The sequence below is a fragment of the Plodia interpunctella genome, chromosome 18 (assembly GCF_027563975.2).
Source record: "Plodia interpunctella isolate USDA-ARS_2022_Savannah chromosome 18, ilPloInte3.2, whole genome shotgun sequence".
NCBI classification, from domain to species: Eukaryota; Metazoa; Arthropoda; class Insecta; order Lepidoptera; family Pyralidae; genus Plodia; species Plodia interpunctella.
The window spans coordinates 3,700,874-3,722,889 of NC_071311.1; the positions used below are offsets into that span (position 1 = coordinate 3,700,874).

At 33.9% G+C, this 22,016-nt stretch overlaps 1 protein-coding gene across 3 annotated transcripts in view; it reads right to left on the bottom strand.

The window, feature by feature from the left end:
- Sema1a (Semaphorin 1a) overlaps positions 1 to 22,016 on the bottom strand; it is a 318,087-nt gene that overhangs the window by 36,376 nt on the left and 259,695 nt on the right. For all 3 annotated transcript variants that reach the window (XM_053758866.2, XM_053758864.2, XM_053758865.2), the window contains exon 2: positions 4,004 to 4,100. In XM_053758866.2, the coding sequence (XP_053614841.1) occupies positions 4,004 to 4,100 (97 nt within the window). The remainder of the gene's footprint in view (positions 1 to 4,003; positions 4,101 to 22,016) is intronic.

Sequence of the window (22,016 nt, forward strand, 5' to 3'; positions counted from 1 at the left end):
TTCTTGCCCTATAAAAATAACTTTTCTTTTCTTATTTCGATTTCGTATGGGGCGACTAAGGGATAAAAAACATTGATAGGATAGCTAATAAACAACAACAGCATCGATCCTTTCGATCCCATAGAAATTAAGTTAACGTTTACTAACAAACTCTCGCCCTAAGGTCTCTGCTAAATCGATACAATGATATCGTCTCCATACTGGCGAAACAACGTTAATTTCGTTAAAAGGGCACAAAAGAGGCTCGCACCCTCAGAATAGCATTACATGATACGCGGGCCGAATATGGTTTCCAGTAAGCTGCCTTATAAAGTTGGGGGAGATGTTAAGGATAGATGCGGAAGTGATCGCTTCCATGACAGAAGAAAAAAATCTATACATTTATGGTCCATTTATTCATTCATATCGTGTGTGTTATTGCCATGGAATTAGTAGGTAGTACAACGAAGTACTTACTAAATCCATGGTTATTGATAACACTGGTGTGTCAAATTTAGAAAAGCAAAAATATTTCAGCGATGTTAATTATATTACTGCTTTTATTCGAAACGCGGGGTCCGGTTTGAAAATTCAACATAAAATTATGGAGATTCATATGTGGTTTTACGACCAGCCGTTTGCTTTAAATCAACCCTCTTTGGGAACGTTGTTGTTGCCACTCAGCTCTTACCATTACTTATTTACTCGTTTAGTTCTTCTTCATAGTCGTATTCCTCATGGCTGAGGGCCGTGGTCATTACGTGGAATTAAACACACATAAAAACTTTCTTGGCATTAGTAATGGAGTGGTTTGAAATTGCCTTCTCCATTTCACACACAAGTTAATAATCAACCAGTGTGCAGGTTTCCTCACGATGTTTTCCTTCACCGGAAGCAAGTGGTGGCCGATGAAAACTACTAATAATAATAAAAACTACAGATTGGTATACAAACTCGTGTGGCACGAGTAGGATTCGAACCTGGGAACTATTGATTCAGTGGCGGGCGTCTTAACCATTACACCACCACCGCTTCACTCATTTAGTTAGTCTAGGAGAAATTGCAAAGTTGCTTTATTACCTTTTAGTTTTACTTTGGAATAATCTCAAGGCGGCCCCTGGGCTCAACGGCTGCGGAAGTAATCTAAGGCATCAGATGAAAAAGAGAAAGAATAATTATCATGAGTCGTGAGACGAAGAAAATAGCCCAAAGTGTAACTAAAGTTTCATCATAGGTTTTATTTGGCCTCTTTTAATAAATTCCACAGTAGACGAAATGTGAATTTTCCGCGAGAACGTGACCATTGTCATGTAAATACGACTTCAAAAGAAATGCAAACTTTCCGGACTCGAATGAATATTTCAAATTACACCACGCAAATTATTCCGTAGGAAATATTGTGCAAATGCAACGTATCTGGGTTTTGTGGACAATATAACTTATTTTATGTTCGTAGAAGTTGCGTGTTTAACCGAAACTGAGTCATTCCTTTGTCACCTTGTTATTACAAAGTGTATCTCTTAAACTAAAATAAATATTATAATGTGTCTATGCAATACTAAGTTTGGCAATAATGTGATTTCTTGATATTTTATTATGTAATAAAAATTAAGAGTTCCTATGTTTCTTACATGGAGACTTGGTCTATTTGTCTCTTATTGTTGCATTTTCATTTATTTAACTTTATCACAAAAATTGAAAAGGCTAGCCTAAGGCTAGCTTGGCTAGCTTAGCCTTATACCATCATTAAATTCGTTTGTCTCAGAATTTTAGGAGAGGAATGAGGATTTAATGTAATTCATCAGTATACAAAAATGAAGGATTCACAAAGTGGGTCGAAAACAGGGAAAACATTATATAAAAATCTGACTCATGCATGTATAGTTAGTTTACATCGACCACGAACCACGAAGGAAAATATCGTGAGGAAACCTGCACACTGGTTGATTATTAACTTATGTGTGAAATGGACAAGGCAATGTTCACCACCAGAAGACGAAATAGTAGAAAATCAAACCCTAGCTTCCACGCTCAATGGGTGAGAAGCTACCAGTAAATCGCTCAGATGAGAGAAACAGTCATTCATCCGCACAGTAACTTACTGAATATTTAATAAAGAACAATGACTCTGCTTAGCAACAACAAATGTGGAGTAATAACCACAACAGAACAAAGAATAATATTGGCAAAGCAAACTGAGCAGGGTTCAGTCGAAACAGGCGACATATCGCGGCTTGCGGGGACGCGGCGTAGTGAAGCGCTACATATCGATATTTTAACAAAATTGTTCAATATTGGTATCTACTTGTTGTACGAGAAAACGTAAGATCTGAGAAACGGTGGAAGAACAGTTTGAAAGGAAAAGATTAGGATACCATGCGCCGACCTTATTTAAAATGGGATAAAGTAAGTTCAAATTTATTGTAATATCCATATTCATAGAAGTTAGAAGAACTTCTACTTAATATATACTAATCTATAATACTCTGTTCCACTTTCAAGGCCTATATCGAATGCTTAAAGACCTTAGTTCAAATGCTAGTATATGTACAAGTTAGTTACGAAAAAGCAGACAAATGTCAAAAAGATTTAGACAAAATGAGATAAAATCATTACAAATGCCTTCCTTACGCACATTTACTAACGGAGACGAATATCACCTAACTAGATTTGTTTACCGAAGCATTTTGTGAAATATAGCCAAGTTGTCATAAACTCGCAAGAATATGGAAAACTGAGAAAAGCAAAGGACGAAAACATCCCAACTTGAAAACTTTGTCAATGTCGATAAATAAATATCGACAAATCGACTTAACTAGAGCGTAATAAAATGGCGACTCTAGGCCGGGCGCGAGAGGGGTGTTTTTAAGTCTTGCCTCCATACAAACACGGCCAAAAATCTTTATGAATGCAAACGAGAGAGGGCTATCTGAATACCTTGTTGCTAGACAAGGACAGATAGAGTTGCATTGGGGTTAGCGTTTTGCGGTCGAGGCAGATACAGCACGATCTTACCGCTCGAGTCTGTGGTTACTGTTACAGTCAACAGCACATCAACCTACCCAAATTCATTGCAAACTCGCCACTATTACCGCGTCATAGAGGTTCATGTAGGATAACTGGATGTGTGTTGACTGTACTCTAACACTTACGACCCAACTAACTGGAGTGGAGTTGAAAAACAAACAGAAATAAAGTACTTCAGTTATTAAATGTATTTCTGAATTTAATTAAAACGGTAAACGCGTGAATCTGATTCGAATCAAAGAGTGAATTTGCAAAAGTGATTACTAATCTTTTTCTTCTTCATAGTCGTACTCCTCATGGTTGAGGGTCGTGGTCATTACATGGAATGAAACACTAAAATGTACACCATGAACTTTTGTTCATTTTTTTCTTTCATAATCTGGGATTAGGAGAGAAAATTAAGCTGTCGTTTTGTTTATTACTCTACTCCACATAACATTTCAACGTTTATTATTACTAAAATCATTCTTAATGAAAACTCCTCTTAAGTATTAATCTGTTTTCTTAAGAATTTAAATAATATAAAAACTCCGTCAAATATAAAGTCCTTTGTATTCGTTACGGTGCTCTTCAACGTTCTCTGTTGGGAATATCATAATTTTAATTTAGTAGTCTCCAAAGAATAAAAAAAACTCATTTTCTATGTATTTATATTATTTGTGCTTGCTAGAAATAAGTACATTTTTGTAAAGATTAGTTAGTAAAATCTTTCGCAATCGCACTTATCTTGATTTTTAGATTTATACTTAATTATTTTACACTTATACTTAATACGATAAAATATGAATAGAAATAGTATGGCGTCGACCGTCGACGGTTACATGATAGGTGTTTGGCTTATGACATAAATTCAAATTCAACATATTATATAATATACTTTGATATAGGTCTCACCTTTGTATAAAGTTATGTGACTTATATTTTTTGTTGAAATAAAAACATTTTTTGTAAAAAAACACTTTTTTTAATACATTAAAATAAAAAATAAAGAACGTACCTGCCACCGACGAGCAGATAGTTTCCGTCTCTTAACAATAATCTGAAGTAGTCTGTGTGTGTCTCGTTCCCCAGGAACTTGTGGGTGTCGTCGACTCCTGGAACGAACAAAAATTAATTTAGGTTACTAGCATAAACCACGTTGGTAAAATGACTTTTTGTATGACTTTTTGTATGACTTCTGCTGCAAAATGTTTTAGTTTTTTTTAAATCGTAGAATAACATTATTTCTTCTTAGCATGTGTATGCGAAGTCTCTTTGAAGAACTTGATGTAAATTATATTTATTTCAATTTGTGGTGGACGGCATTGACATCAAAGACTTATAAAGTCTTTATAAATTATTATTGTATAAATTTTATTAATATATTATATAAATTATAATAATAAATAAATATTATACATACTCATAATCTATAGTTAATCTTTCACTGATACCAGAAGTATCAGTTATGATGAATATGAACAATAAAAAATAAAAATAAAAAAATCGGTCCACACCATATAAAGATAATTTTAACAAAGTTAAATGGCTCACAAATCTGATAGTTATTAACAAATAGAAAAAATGTCGGATATAGTCTATGCTCTGTTTCATCTACATTCACGTATATCTATGACCAATTACGCTAAAAGCATGTAAAGTTTCCTTTTTATCTTATTAGCCCTGTTACGATATCGTATCTATGGACAATTTACATATCCATTAGTTGCTTCTATTTTGACGTTGACTGCTTTATGCAAAATGAAGTATTACTATTAGTTTTTATGTCAATTTATTTTATTAATATTTGTGGTTCTTGGAGATATGTTACGACGAGAAGGGACAAAATGAGCAAGTAATTTTTACATCAGTGGCCTTTTAGTTCAAATGTACATAATGTTATACTGCAAATTTTAATTTTTCTTAAAGTTATATTAATCAATTTCATTTTGGGCTGTGAAGGAATGGTTTATATTATATATTTTTATACAGCTCTTTTTACATTATGGGTAGGTAAATAGCTAAAAACAGCTACATACAAGTATGTAGGTAAACAGCCAAAAACCTTTTTTATATCTATAGCCTACCAAAATAAAAAGAATATTACTTATTTTATTTTTTGTATATTTCTTATTTATTCTTCACCATATCTATGTTTGTTTGTTCTTCATCATATCTATGTAAAACAAATCGAATTTCCCAAGAGTTGACTGAGCATTGGTTTATTACAAAAACTTCATGGGAAAATTTATACTAACCGTTTTAGCGTACACATTTCAAATCAGATTTGACATATTAGCTGCGGACTACGGATGCAGAACAAACCTTTCCTTCAATTTAACCCTTCAAAGGCCGAAAGTTCATTCCAAATGAGGTCTGAAATTACAGGCGTGGCCCTCATTAAAATCCTTTTGTCATGACACAGAGTACTCTTTGAAATTTGACTCCTCACTAAATACGAACAGCAAATATACACCTTACGTCAGCGAAACAAAAACTGTTTTTAAAATTCTTTATGTCAAACATATAAAATGCTTTCGAGTAGTCAGTTTTTTTTGTTCGTCGCTTTAAAGATACACTTCGGCCTTTGTTTAAACGAAATAGGTCTTAATTAAGTTTTTGTCCGCAGATTTTATTACAGAGTGTCACGATTTAATAGTAGTTAAAGGTTATTTCGAGAGTTTTTGTACTGTTATTTGAATAATATAAGGTCACGCGCTATCTTAGAGTTATAATTTTGTTTATTTTCTTATTAGCTCTAGTGGGAATTTTCCTTTTTCTTTATTTTTGTAGAATAAATTTAGTATCCTTAATGAAAACCCAAGTTATCCCACATCAAAAATTTTTTATTACACTAAAGAGAAATTCAGAAAGATCTATTAGAGTTACATTAGCTTTTGTCCGCGGCTTCGTTTGAGTGAATTTTCAGCGGCATAGTACTTACCGTTACGTAACCTATGTCCTACTCCGTGCTCCTATGAATGTGAAATTTAAAAGCTATATATATGTACACGATGAAGCGTGAATAAATATCCGTGGACCACCATTTGCTTGAGTGAAGAAAAACATAGTGAGAAAACATAGTCGACTATTTAGTTCACTAGTGTGTATGCGACTACTTGACTCTAAATTACGGATATGAAGTCGTTAAAGACTTTCGATGACTTGAACGAAATGACTGACACCGTGTTATAGCACACTCGTCATGATAAAGAGCGTGAAGAGGTAAAAACAAACTGTCACATTTACCACATTACAACGTGAATAAAAATCTGAATTTTCACATGATCACTACATAGTATAAAATAAAATCGCTTCTCGCTGTCTGTCAGTTCCTGTGAATGCTATGATCTTAAAACTACGCAACGGATTTTGCATGTTTTTTTTTATTAAATAGATTCAAGAGCAAGGTTTAGATGTTTAACTTATTACGGTTTTACCCGAGTGAAGCCGGGACAGGCTGCTAGTAAGATTATAAAACTGCCTATTTGCACAATCATCTATAACTCTGTTATGGTTACAGGCAGGCTCGCGGTGATTATACAAAAATGCTTTTTATGTCATCGAATTCACGCTTTCTCGACGAGATAGCTGCCAAATGGTTATATAGCGGCTAATTGTAGCCAATTTTTACAGCTGAATTGCTTTTGAAAATATTTTCACTGTAACGACTTCATTATATTCTAGTTTTAGTTTATGCCCCTTTGATGTTAGCGTTATTATAATCTACATAAGAACGTAAATAGTAAGAATTTTGGTTGAAAATTTTGTATTATAATTTAAAATATATTTCTCAGATATGTAGAAATTCTACAAATGAAAATATTGTGATAACGAACTATAAATGACAAAGTAGTCACATAAGTACATTGTATATTTGTCGAAGACTTCAAAATACTCTATAACAATTGACTTTGAAATTAATATTATCATTTAAGTACGCCAAAATATATTCAAAAAGGGGATAATTAATACGTCCTAATTAATATAATAAAGCAGGTTTAGCCGAAGGAGGCCATATGACAAAGGAATAAAATAAATAAAATATGAAACGATAAAGCTAAGTGGGTTCCCTTAATCGAGCTCTGAGGGGACATTAAAAAAAACTAATTAGCGTGACGTCATTAGAAGTTGTGTGGCTTGAATTAGGGCGGGTATGGTTTCTACTTTATTGGCAACGAGGGGCGCGTGTGGGATAAATTTGATAAATTACGCATTTGTTTATAAAAGGAACCTGAAAAAAGTACTATTCTATGATGACTTGTTTACATAAAATTTTCATCCAAAAATTAATTTTTATTAATTTTTTTAAAATATAGACATAGACGACAACATTACAAGATAACAGATAAGTTATTGTTTAATACATTTTGTATGCATGTGCAATAAACTTTTAAAATACATTTACATGAACCCCTAAACCTAACTATAATAAAATGAAAGATATTACAGCTAATTTACTGGTATTTAATTTAATAAAAATATGTGATTACATCTGGAAGCTAGATGGTTCAACTAGATAAGGATGGCCCAAGATAGAGGCTGGCGTAGACGGAAGTAGGCCTATACCCAGCAGTGGGTCATGGAGGGCTGTAGATGATAATGATGTATTTAGAAAATCCATTCTGTCGTGACCGTACGTAACACGAGTTGACCGCTTCCTCTCGCAGTTTGGCCCAAACCTAACTCGCGCATGGCCCCAGTGGGATCGTTGTCCTCATGCATATATTGTGCAGCCGCTTTACAATTTCATAAATCTACCAAAATGCTAATTAAAACGAGTATGCTGTAGCTACTGCGCGACCACATCTGTAACGATCGTATACTCGAATTGCGTATGTTTTGTTCGAAATGATTTCATACGTGTGTTAAATGAACGAACGAACGTTGTAATTTCATCTGTTAAATGAATCGTTGTAATTTCATCTCAAAGTTCAGACCAAAACTTTGATTTATTATTTGACACAAATTCGAAAAGACTGTCTTAAAAATACCTGAATGAATCTATTTGGATAGCAGGCCTCAATTTTGGAAATATCGCCGTAACGTAGCTATGCTATACTTACATAAGTCGCACGAGATATAGAAACAATGCATTGGTAAAATCAGTTGATTTTCCTTATTTTAAAATTAGACATTTCATAAGACAAATATCGAAAACACCCTTTCCTAAAACTGAGCATAAATCCGTAACGATGCCGTAAACCACCAGCCGTATAAATAAAAAAATATTTTTACGAACCACAAAGGGACAAATTCCATTCGCTTTCAGACGATATAATCTGTCAGCAAAACGTAGTGATCTGATAAAAACTCTGGAAACTTCGGCGAGGATCTTCGGCTTACACAAGTTTCCCACAGTCTCAATTGATAACGAGGCTTTATGGATTCTGTGACGTCATTAACTTTATAAACTGCCGATGCTCTGAGTAAAAAAGTTACGATTTATTTCGTTCGGGCGCTTTTTGTCGGCCGCGCCCCAAAGTGTGGTTTTTCATGAAATACTGACCTATTTTTTTGAAATTCGGCAAGCTTTTTCATATGTGAAACGTTAGGTTTTTTCATCAAGAATTTGTTTCTTACATATTATTTACTTAGATTTAAGGAGCGATGACATTAACTGAACAGATTCTTTAAAATCCATTCATGAGAAAAACGTGCTACCTAATATATCGAGCTGTGATATCGAGTTACGCATGAAGATGGCAAGAAAAGGCATAAAGCAAGTCATCCTATCAAAACTTAATTGATCGATAAACTAACATGTTTGACAGTTAACGGATTTCCAATCAGATCAATCTGATTACATAGTAATCTGGTGGCAGCGTGACCTATCACACCAAACGGGACTTCATAATGACTTCGGAATAATGAAAACTCGATTAGGGGAGCCTGTAAAACTTTAATACGACGATAACAATTTAAGACCTTACGAGATACGGCCGTGCGTATATTTTTACGCGATTGTTTAAAAATAGGAGAGTAATGTTTTCAGGTTATAAATGTTTGAGTCAGAATTATTTCGCGATGTCGTGAGCATGTTTTTAATATGGTTTTTAAACATTGGAAGAAAATTTCGTCTGCATTTAATCGGTCATTTCATTTTAATGCTAAACGTAAGTAAGTTTGTTTGTTACCTCTTGAAGCTTTATCTACTCAAGCAATATTCTTCAAATTTTGCAAATATTTAGTTTGTAACATGGAGAAGGTCACCCCGGATAATAATGCTGTTCTATGGTTCGCCATACCGCCATACCGCTGCTGAATTTTTCGATTGACTTTCAAACTACGTATTCATTTTATTTCAGTTGAACTAAATAGCTCATTCAATCAATTTAAGAACGAAATTCTCGACGATGGAGTTTTCCCATTCCATAAATAACATCATATTATAATGTTTAGATGACCATATATAAGTATAACCAACCAATAAAGTACAACCTTAAATTGGTCAGCGCACGTAGCAGAGGTAAGTCGTAAAGTTTACTTTTCCTTCCATAACTTAAGATGTCTCCAATACTTTCTTCCTTTCGCTACTAAAATCTCCCTTTGCCAGTCTCTTATCCTGCCACTCATTGATTATGCCGATGCCTGCTGCCTTGACGCCTCTGAAGAACTCTTGAACAAATTGGAACGTTTGCAAAATTTATGTATACGCTTTACTTTTGGATTGAAAAAATATGATCACGTTTCCAATTTTCGCAAGCAACTTAATAGGCTTCCCATCAGACTTCGCAGAAATTCAAGAATCCTTTGTCTCCTTTTTAATATCTTGTTTAATCCCACCTATTCTTCATATCTTCGAGAACGCTTTTCCTTTCTGCGCCCTGCTGATGCTCCTTGCCGTTCCCATCTAAGATCCCGTCTTAAATTTCCTTCTTATGAATATGTTGCATATTCCTACTCTTTTTCTGTTGCAGAGTTTAGGTTATGGAATTCGCTGCCATCTGATATACGTAACTTTAATTCTATATCAGTTTTTAAGAAAAGAATTGAAGAGTATTACCACTTTCTGTCGTGATGAATTGTAGATATAAGTATGTATATGTAAGTTTATATAGATTAGTATATATATATTTAAGTATATATGCATGTAATTTTAAGTAGGTTTATTTTGTTTTGTTTAGTACACGCGCACTTTACTGAAGAAATCTCTTGCTGGAAGAGATTTCTTTAGAAATAAGCAGTACCTACGTACTATTATTCCACTTTTTACTTTTCTTATATAATCTGTTCGTGTACATCAATTGGTAAATAAATAAATAAATATAATCTTTACTACTATTGTTATAAATGCGAAAGTTGTGAGGATGTGTGTATAAATGTATGTTTGTTACTATTTCACACAAAATCTACTGGACCGATTATTATGAAATTTGGTACACGGGTATAATATAAGCTGAAATAATAAATAGGGTACTTTTTATCCCGAAATCCCCACGGGAGCGAAGCCCCAGGGCGCAGCTAGTATATAGTATTTAGGATTGAATTAGTGCTAATACCAGCGGATGCAACCTGCTGCCCTGAAGTGCCCCAAATTAGATCTAGATAGTTTGCTATGCCATCGCGCTCGGCTTTTATCTCCGGAAATTAACTCACCCGACTGCGCAAGTACAAGTTATGATTATGGGTTTAGTTGCAGTTGGTTAAGTGATGAAAAACTTTCTAAGGGTGGGTTGCACCAGTCGTTACACCACCATTGACGTTAACTTTAACGTGCGCAGAATATAGTGGCGCGCAGGTTAAAGTTAACGCCAAGGTTGACTGGCGCAATCTACCCTAAGTAGCCATTTTGTATACTTTTCAAGTTATGTTGTTGCAAATTTAAAACATGAATTTCCTAATAATGTTAAAATCTAAGTTTTCATTCGTATCGAGTATGTTGTTGCTAACACTGGTGTCAGATTTTATACTATGAAACTTATATGAAAACAACTACATATGTAATAGTCCGATTGATATACAAAGTCATCTAGCATGAGTAGGATTCGAACTTGGAATCTTTCGATCACAGGTGGACGATAACCACTAGGCCACCACCGTTTCCTGATCCAAGTATCTTTGTTGCTTGTACTCGTAATCCTGATATACCTTGCCTTACTTCAGTAAGGCTTGCAGAGTTAGCTTTCAAATGGTAGATGAGTTTGCGCCCCAATGTTTGGGAGGAAATTGGGCAAAAACTGGAGCAATGGCTCCTGCGGGATATGAGTGTGTTCCTGACCTAATATCTCGGAACAAAGTACACTTTTTATTACATTCGAGTGAAAGGAGTGCATCGTTTTGGAGGAGAGTATAATGCATTTTACGTGCCCAAAAAGAAGCTTGTGAGTTTACTTTTGTAGTATTATCTATTATGTTTTGTGCTAGTTTGTTAGGAAAAGATTTAGTAATATATATTTTTTAAAGTGCTTAAGTACGATAAGGGGTGGCAACATTTAGCGAGGGACAGAAGTGGTTGGGAAACAGAAAAGCTTTTTGCCCAGCTGTAAAATACAAAAATATATCTATACAGATATGCCAGAAAAGCCTATGCCTTAAAACCTATATGAAACTATCTAGATAGGACAAGTAAATTTAATAATAATATATAAATCTCAATCTCTCAATCTCTCTCTCTCTCTCATATCAGCGGATTCCCAGTTACTCCCTCAGTCGATAAAGCGTCTTTTCTACTTTTTTTTTCACTTCGCAGTCCACATCATCCTGAAAGGACATTGGCACGCTCTTAATAGTATTTTACAAGTCATCGATGCCTTTAAAAAATACATAAATAACTAATCATGAGTTAAATATCCAAAACAATAGGCAACTGAAAGTGACTATCACTAAGAGGCCAGTCGCACCACAAAGACCAGAGTTAGTATATACGTAATAGAGCGCAAACTTGAAACTCATAGGTTCACTTAGTCTGAATAATTGCCGCCTTGTCCAAACTCTGCCGGTGGATGTGTCTAATGCATCTCCAGGTGAAGTGCGGACACACGGACGGCTACGATAAACAACAACAGAACGTGTTATAACAGTCCAAATGGTAAGTTGAGAAAAGAGAAAGTTATATTGAAGTGTTTATCGTACTTTGAGAAGCTGAATATAATAATATATTTTTGAAATCATGATATACGAGTTATAATAAATGTGAAAGTGTGTTTGTTTATTTGTTATTCTTTAGCGCAAAATGAGATAAAGCATTAATGTGATTTTTGGTGGAGACAGTTGGAATGGTCCAGAGTGACATAGGCTTCTCTAATCAATGAAACTAGTCGAAATTTTAATGTTATATACTCACTAAGTACTCGTAGTTTATAAATGAGCGATGATAAAACAAAAGAAATTAGTCCAAGTTAAAATAATAATACTATTTATTCTGTGAATTTATAAAGGTCTAAATAAATTATCAATCAAAAAGCTTATTGTAATGCGAATTCTCTCAAGAGTTACTTAAAATCCAAATAGAACATTTGAATAAATTCCCAATTTAGATATTACTATTGGGCAAACTCTCTGGCACCGAGATATTTTGCCGACCACGCCGAGCGACGGACGCTCTAAGTTATTCAAACTAATTATCCTAAACGAAACTTTGTTTAATACTAGTAACTTTGCGTGCGGATTTGCGCGTGAATTTTGGTTTGTTGACGTCACGACGACCCGACGTGCAGATACGAATACTGCAGACTGCATATTTAAATTCTATAGGTACTTAATTACCATTATAAAGAACATGGTTTTGTCTTATTTTATCGTTAAGAGCGAAAAGCGGAACGTTTTTTAAATTTAATAACATGCTCGTTACTTGGCTGTAGTTTTAATCCGTTATTAAGTTTATTAACTAAAATTGGAATCAACAGAAAATGTTTTCATTTCATTTCGCAAAAATAGAGATAACATATATACAACAACGTCGAAAAAAATAAAAGTTGATTCATCTTCAATCTTGTCTTATATTCGGAATTTTTACTAACTTTGAAAGACATAATTCGAAGTAAATACGATCTTGAAGGGTCATTAAAGAAGGTGGCAATTAGTTAAATGTCGCACGAACAGCAAAGCCGTGTGTCTCGGTGTTAGTCTCAGGTTAATAGCGGACTTAACTGTATTAAGCTACTCTGCTGCATCGGTGCAGCTTTGAGCACTAAGCACTAGATCCAGTTTCAAAGACCTAATGGATAATTGATAATACCCCCGTGATTACAATCTTAGTTTGTTTTAATTACGACTCTTGTCTAGTCTAGACTATAAAGAATAACGTTCTTGTAAAAAACATAGATAATTATGAACCAGGCCATTTTAGGGTTCCGTACAAAAAGTCGCGTCAATTCAAAATGAAAAACAATAGATATTGGCATATAATATAATTCATTAACAAGCCATGTAGCCAATAACTGCTGTGTGAGAAATGTGAGAATGAATATTATTTCCAATCATTATAACCGCTGGTTCCTTAAACGCCCACAATGGCCGCCCACATTGGACCTGTTCAGGTCACGTGTGGGAAAACGTGATCCTTTCGCTGGTCTGTAAACAAGTCAGACCTTATCAACTATGATAATATATTATATTCATACGCAATAGATAGACCATAATTCCTTTAGTATATATTAGCTTTTACCCGTGGCTTCGCCTGCGTTAATTTCGTGCGTCCGCAAATAACTTATTACTGTCAATATTTCGGGTTCTAAGCAACGTATTGTGATAAAACTTTTACACTAGATTTTAAGTTAGACTATCCCTTATATAGCTATGAAAACTGCATCAAATTCCATTCAGTAGTTTTAATACCATCTATTTTTTACGTTACAAATATTTAAAAATATATATTTTTTCACAGAAAACAATGCTTGAAATGCAATGATTTTTAAAATTATAATGAAACATATTTAACGATCTATGCGAAAAAAGAAAATAATAATTTTAATTTCCCCCGATGTTCCCAATAACATTATTATATACATTTTAGTTAAAACGTATTTAAAACCTGGCTCGATTCCGAACAAATGACCCTTAGATATTGCCAGGCTTAAATTTAAGGCGTCCGCTTTTTTCGGCATATTGTGTACTAAAAGGAAGAGGTGATAACGTATGAGAGTATCGTTACCATAAATTAAAGTCAGATACAGAAGTGCAACTTGTATGTATTTGAATGGCGGTGGCGAAAATTAACTCGTGCACTGCGAATCACGCGCACACTAATCGGATTGCGCCCCTCTTCTACGCCTTGGGTGCTCAATTTTTTTAAGCGTATATTTTAGTTATAATTTAAGACGATATATAAGAACGTGTATAAATTATTTGTTATATATTAATGTTTACTTACTCACGGGCATATGTTAGTGTAGTAAGATTTTATAATAAAGAAATGTAAACTTTACTTTTGCGTCGTACCTACGTGATATTGTGAAAGTCGCAAACATAAAAGTCTTACACATGATGAGTATTGTCACCAGTTTCACATATATGCTATCATATAGTATATTTGATTAATTCAGTAATTCATAATACCTACATAAATGCGATAACCATAATTATAAAATGACTGTATTTTAGATAGATCGCTAACGAGGATATCATACGATGTGGATGGTTTTAGATTGATATACCCTAAGGTATACCTAAGTACTTAGCATACTTTTCTAGCACCGCTACCGCCCTTCAAGATGATGTTTATCGCAAAGCGAGCTTTAAAACGATACTTTATATTGACAAGAAAGAGAGATGCCATTTTTCTTTCCCGAGGGGAGCGGTGCGGTAGAGGCGTGCCGTGTGTAGTATGAGTTTTCTTCCTTTGTATTTTTTTTATTTTACATCGTTATTATAGGACGGCCATGACCATTAAACCTAACGAGACGGGTCGGGACAAAATGTCCTGCCTGACAACAATAGGCCTTACCTTAACCACCCTCATGTTAGGCCAAATTGCGCAGTATCCACTGCGACGTCGTTTTTATAAAGGCCTATTGAGATACAAGTGATATTCATTAGCAGAAATAGGCCGTGGCGGATTAAAAACGCTAAATACAATGTGACCAGACTTCAGTATTTTAATATATCGTTGGAATGGCATCGACATGCAAAGAAGAAGAAAATATCGATTTATGTGTAAAAATAAATCGATTGCATCCCTAATATGAAAATACCACAGTTTTATATAACACTGTATTGTATGTAATAATTCATCCATTTCAGCCTCGGAATCTTATGATTGTAGCTTTTTTAGCATTATTTACAGACTTTGCAATTTAACATCATAATAAAACAAAATAAGTTTGCTTTTCCCACTGCAATTGTGTTTACAGCTATGAGACGCTTCGTAACTGCTGTTAAATTAATTAAATTATATTTTTCTTTGTTTATTGCGTGTCTGAGATGAATTTCAATTTCTTTAAAATTACCTAGTTTGCATTTGAAGTACTATTTTCTTATTGCTTTTCGTAATATAGTATGAAATGGGAATGAGAATAGTGGGAATGGAAATTAGTGTGGAGAAAAATGAAATGTGTTATTTAAATTTAATATAATGATGATGGCCTTTACGAAAGGATCGTAGAGCGAGACGTTATAATGTATAAAATACCAAATGTATTTCTTGTTTTTCATTTTAGTTTCTCATTTTCACTAGTTTCGGGTTTCATTTGGGGCAGTACGGTTGCGAAGCCCGGATTTAGCATAAAAAGCGTAAAAAAGTTACTCATCTTAAGACCGGCCGCCTGACTTCAACCTTTTTGGAGAATATAATTGTTCCTTTAGTCGTCATGTACGACACTAGGACGGGACCATACGCTTCGGCGTTGCATTTTGTGTGTTTAACTTAACAATTCAGAGTATTAAAACGTCTTTTTTATAATTTATATAATCGAGTTATTTTTATTTATAATGTTCAATTTTACGTTACTTCTCTCAATTTTATCTCATTTAAAACTATTCTCATTTAATAGGTAGCTCTCATTCAAAACTATTCTCATTCAGTAGGTATATACCTACGTTTAACCGAAAGGCTATTAATCCTTTCTTAATAAATCTCAGCGATTACTATTCAAAGACCATCTCCCTATCGCCTGCAGGTTACATTTTTGCGGTACTTCCTAACATTCGTACATACTTGGAAATCTCTTTTGATCAAGAATTATGATAACTAGAAATGACATGAAAAATAAAATACCCTTTATTTACTCTAACAAATTTTTCTTAAACTAGTTTTAATTACATACGCGATACAATTTATATAATTTTACCCTAGTTTTTCTACTGGAACCAATTTTGTTTTTAGACTTCGTGGGAAAACACTCGTATGAATTAATTAAGACTTAGTACGAACCTTTTTAAAGTGTATCCTGGACTGGTTTTCGGTTATATTCGGAGTTAATCCTCCAAAGCTCTCTCACTCTATATAGTTAATTATAAAATATAATTATATAATGTGAGGCATAAGGATGCATGATATGCAATAAATATCGGATATGTTTAATCCGGATTAAATTTAAGTGTAACCCATAAGTAACATATTTATATATAATTTATTTCGGAAAAATCCACGATTGTTAGTGACGCTGATTTACTTGACTTTAATGTTGACAATTGCACACATAACCTACACCACACCATACACAAACCACATAACACCTAAAACTATATCGACCCCGAGACTATAATTGTCTTACCAATCTACTCAATGGCTACCACCAACCAGCGCCTTAAAAGGAAGCACTCAGGTCGCTCAGACTACTTACAAAATTAGAATTCCCAAAATTCATTACTGTTACACAAAAAAGCTAATTTATTTTATAAATAAGTAAACATGGCAACGACTAATTCCATTATATTTAAAAATTCAGAAAGGATTTTCTCATAATGCTAGTTAACGGCTCTTCCAGTGTTGCCAACTCTAAGATACTCCCAGGAAAATGGGGTAAAGCGTCGTGCCGCGGTGCACAGGAAATTAAATCAGCGCCTTACTTATATAACCCGGTTTCACTTGCAGTTTTAGTCGCTGTAAGAAAACGTTATTTAAATAGTTACCTGTCGATGTCAGGAATTTTTTTTAATCTAATTCATTCTGGTTAGATCTTAAGTTTTATACCCACAACTTACATTTATAAATTCTTGTATGATGATCTCGTGCATTGACTTCATAATTATTAGCCATTTTTCTGCCTAATCTGCGATGGTCTTCCTCATAGGTGGATAAGGACGATGAAGACAGATTAGACAAAAGATTTTTCTTTACTACGGTTTTTTCTTTACGTCTAATAAATTGGTCGGTTTAAACTTGATTGTAAATATCTTCAGTTTATAGCCTTCCGAAGTACGGTAGAGTTGGAGATAAAATAAAAATAAATAAATAATATAATTTTAAACATTTTGTTTTTTATTTATTTATAAATTTGATTTGGTCACCGACTTGCTGCGGTTGCATAAATACGCTACCTCCTGACAAATTCCTTTTGAACTAACGACTATATAAACTATTAACATTTTAACAAATGCCAAAACAACTAAAATACAAGTGTACAGTTACAGAGAAAATATTACATACACAAACAACCACAAACCGACCAACAAGCGAAGATTAATCGACAATGCAAGTCGTAGGCGGAAGCTATCTATAACTGTCCAGTAGCAGCATTCCGCTCGCAGTAAATATGTATTTAGTTTGTATACATTGCGCCGTATACTCAGCTCAATGTATATTAGTAAGGCGTTCATGTATTCAAAGGGAGTAACGAGGGTTTATAGAGTTGAATACAATCCTATTTTATAATAAACCAGCGGTTCGCCCCGGCTTTGCCCACAATAAAGAGTAGCCAATGTCATTCCTGAAGGTTTCGTCTATTTGTGCCAAATTACGTCATAATCGGCCCAGTTGTTTTTGTGTTTATTCATTACAAACAAAAATACAAATCTTTTCTCTTTATAATATTAGTAGGTATGTATTTATTACTTCTAGATAATACTAATAACCTCTATTTATTTTTAAAGCACCACTTTTTTCCTTTTTCAGTTTGGTCCAAAGGTTTGACTGGCAGATAATGCTTTATAGCATTAAGTCCACCTATTGTCGTGCACTAAAGTTGAAACAAATAAATAAGAATTAATAATATTGTGAATTAATAATATAATTTGGTGCATGGTTGGAGTATATAATATTGTTTAAACAACAGTGTAAATTATCCCTAAAGGCCGGTGCACACTAAATGTACTGGACTGTAACGTATGATGTAGCCGACTGTAAGTTATGCATGTACGTAAGTATGTAATAAAATTCCATAAAGTTTTGCAGCGTACGCATTGATTCTGCATGTAAGCACCTTAATTCTCTTGGAATAAACTATATTGTAGCTAGTTAATAATCATAGTTTTTCACTACAACGACAATTTTATTTATTTATGTAATACCTATTAAGTAGTGTAGGTACTAACCACTACTTGAATTGTAGTCTTGTGTTCAGGTTATTTGATACACAAAGCATTTGTTCCCATCCTGATCCCATCACACAACAAACAAAACTGGATATAACCGGTAAACATCAATTATTGGGAATTTTCCGAGGTATTGATGTTTCCAAGAAGGATTCTTAATTACTTGTACACAGGAAGTTATGTAACCTGTTTTCGTAAAAGCAAATTATTATTTTAAGTGTATATTTTTATCTATAAGAGATGTACCTACACATCTCATCATGCTCACATATTATAATAAGAAGTATTCCTGTCTATGTCTGCATGATCGTGATACTGATGATATAGGGAGGCGTTTGCCCAGCAGTGGGATAAATCATACAAAGCGTAGATAAAAGCATACAAAGTTAATGCAGCACAAATTGTTCAATGTCAAAATGAAGAACTTCAGCGTAGTGTTTCCAATAAATTATAGATAGTGAAGTGATTTATGATATTTGGAGAGATTGCGACAGAGATTAAAGATGTCTAGACCTGCCTGCAGGTTGGATTTGACTATGACTGATAATATTAGTACTGCATTGAAAAACACATTTCATTAAAAAAACATTATGGCAATCTTTATCATGCAGTCCATTATGGTCGCACGTCGCACCTTTGGCTCTTATGTCATGGTTAAGAACACTCTCAAAGTCTCCTTTTTTAGGGTACCGTAGTCCTAGAAACAAGGAACCCTAAACAACGAAACTGTAAAGTTTCGTCATTACATCTGCTATCTGCCCGCGGTCTAGTTCAAAAACGATTGGTACGAGAATGATGTAATTTGGTATTTACACATTACACTTTAATCAAGCCGACAAATAAAATCTAAAACAAATTAGGGTACCTTAAAAAAAACATTCCTAGTTTTCCTTCTTTATCACATAAATCTCTGTCAAGGGCAGCTTTTAAAAAAATCTAAATTAAATCGATACAACCATTTGGGAGCTACACTGCTACATACAGATACACAGTCACGTCAAATTTATAATGCTCTCTTTGTGTCGTGAATTAAAAATGAACAAGATTTCTCAATTGCCACTAATGTAACACTATAAACTAAGCTGAAAAGATAAACTGCATCAAACGCAAAGTCGGCAATAACTTACACTTTGCCCGTTTTAAAAGTATTTTTCAAGGCGATGTAGCTCGGCTTGCTTATAAATCAGCAAAGATGTAGGCTTAACTCCGGGGTAAGTTAAAAAGATAGCCTGGACTAGATAAAGCCTCAGTGACAAGTTGTGCAACTCGACAACTCTGAAGTCGCTGCAAATGACAGCTCTTGTAACCCCTCTGGGGCGTATCCAGAGGTGGGCTAGATGGTGCTGTGCACTGGGCTCTTCTAGTTACTTCACTGTCCATGATGGAACTATAAATAAACCAATGTTGATCTTGTCGTTCTCTGGGAGCCCTCAAATCCAGGTTTTTTCGTTGTACATTCATCATTTTGTATATCTATGTGTTTTATCAGTTAATTGTGTATATGTGCTGTTGGTTACTTTAATAAACCCGTTTATGAAAGTAACCCCCAGCACATATATACACGTTAGAGAAAAAAAAAAACAGAGAACATGCGAGGATGAGAGTGAGAGAGAGATCTTAGTTGGGATAGGGCGTCAGATATTTTTGGCGTAAGGGGCCATGGTTACGTAAGTACGCCACTGCCCCGCCTCGCCTCACCCCCTCCACCGCAAACCACTTTGCACCGACCGATACTATCTCTTACATTGCATTTTCCTTGGAAAATAACTTCCCAATGTGTACAATGTACATCGAGCAGCCTTCAAGTTTTTAATCCAGTCGATTTGAGTTCGTCGTTCGCTTTCATTGCATATTAATGAAATTATAGTATTTCTAAATCTTTTTCTCTTTGAACACATTCAGCTAGCCTTTGATTTTGTAGATGTAGTAATTCATTCAAATTACTACAGTAGTCTAAGTTGCGACTGACCCTCGTCGAAACGTCAGCTATCCTAGTATAATATTATAAATGCGAAAGGTTATGAGGATGTATGTGAATAAACATACATCTTTCACGTAAAATTTACTGGACGGAATGTTATGAAATTTGGTACATGGGTAGAATATAACCTGGAATAACACATAGGGTACTTTTTATCACGAAATCCCTATGGGAGCCAAGCCCCGGGCGCAGCTAGTTATTTTGCATGGTCCCGATTGCGTTTGGGGTTGCGAAGCCACGAAGACCGAGGTCACCGTGAAAAAGCCTTAAAATTTTGAAGATGCAGCTGTGCACCCAGGAGCGTAGCTAGTATTACATATATATGATCAAGACTAGTGTGGACCTAACACGAATCTTGTTCATATACATATATGTATTTATCATTTTTTTTATATTTTTCCAATTTATTTTTCCACTTTGTTTTATTTGCCTGAAGGGGCTCTCTCTTGGCTTCCTAAGCCTCTTCTTCCTTCTTCTATATATTATAGTAATAAAAATAAATAATAATAATTAATATTTAATGAATATCATTTCAAATACTGCTTACTACGTTCAAATGAGTTTCATAAAAGTGTTTTGTTTTTAACTTCCGAAAATGTAAACGTTGTGGTAGTGTATGCAATCGGAGGAATCGATAGATTTTTGTTTACAAGGTGATTGTCCAAAGCAATATCCAAATCAAAGTCAAAAGTTATTTTAAATTTGTTTATAAATGTTTTATTTCTTCAACATTTTAAAAATAAACATTCTTGATAAGCTTTGGGAAAACTTCTATCATATGCACAACATTATGTAACGAAACTTTAAATTAAATTACAGCGAGCTTAAAGTTCAAATTGGCACGTTGGTATGTAGCTTTTATTTGGAATCTGAAAACTTTAGCTCAACAAAGCTCACGTAGTTTCGCGTTAAGAATAAAATTACATTTGTAAAAAGGGATAAAGAAATACATTTTGTTCGTAAGCTCATTTACGTTTTAATACCAACGAGCTGGAATTTTGTGTATGCAAAATGTACAAGCGAATTAATATTCATGTTTGCTCTTAGTGCTGTCTAACTTGTGTTGATTCTGCTGTTTTTGGAACGGATTTTTAAAGGTAGGTTTAATTCTTTTAGGATTCCACGTAAAAATAATTTTACATAGAATTCTTTTTATCGATCAGTTATATCCGTCTGTAAATTACATGCAAATAAACACACTCTTATTCATTTAAGTATGAATCTGATTCAAAATTAAATGATTTTTATTTATGTTTTCCGAAAATTGTATCGATAAAAGATTAAATATAATTGAAAAAATATATTGAATACATGAACCTAATTGTATTGTATAAATGTTATACAATTTTTATTATGAAATTACATTCTTGAAGAGCTGTATATATTTTTTTTATGATTGATTTTCAAATCTATATAGGATTGCCTAGGCTGTAGTAGTACTTAGAAGTAATAAAATGAATAGATTTTAATTATCAAGATGTTAAGATTCTACTTTCTCAATTAAATACAGTTGTTTCGCCTACTTTTCAAAAATAATAGTACTTATAGATATGTAAAATAATATGAGTAGGATACGTGTATATGAGGATAGATATATTATACACCATAAATTTTTAATTATGCCAAAAATAATGTG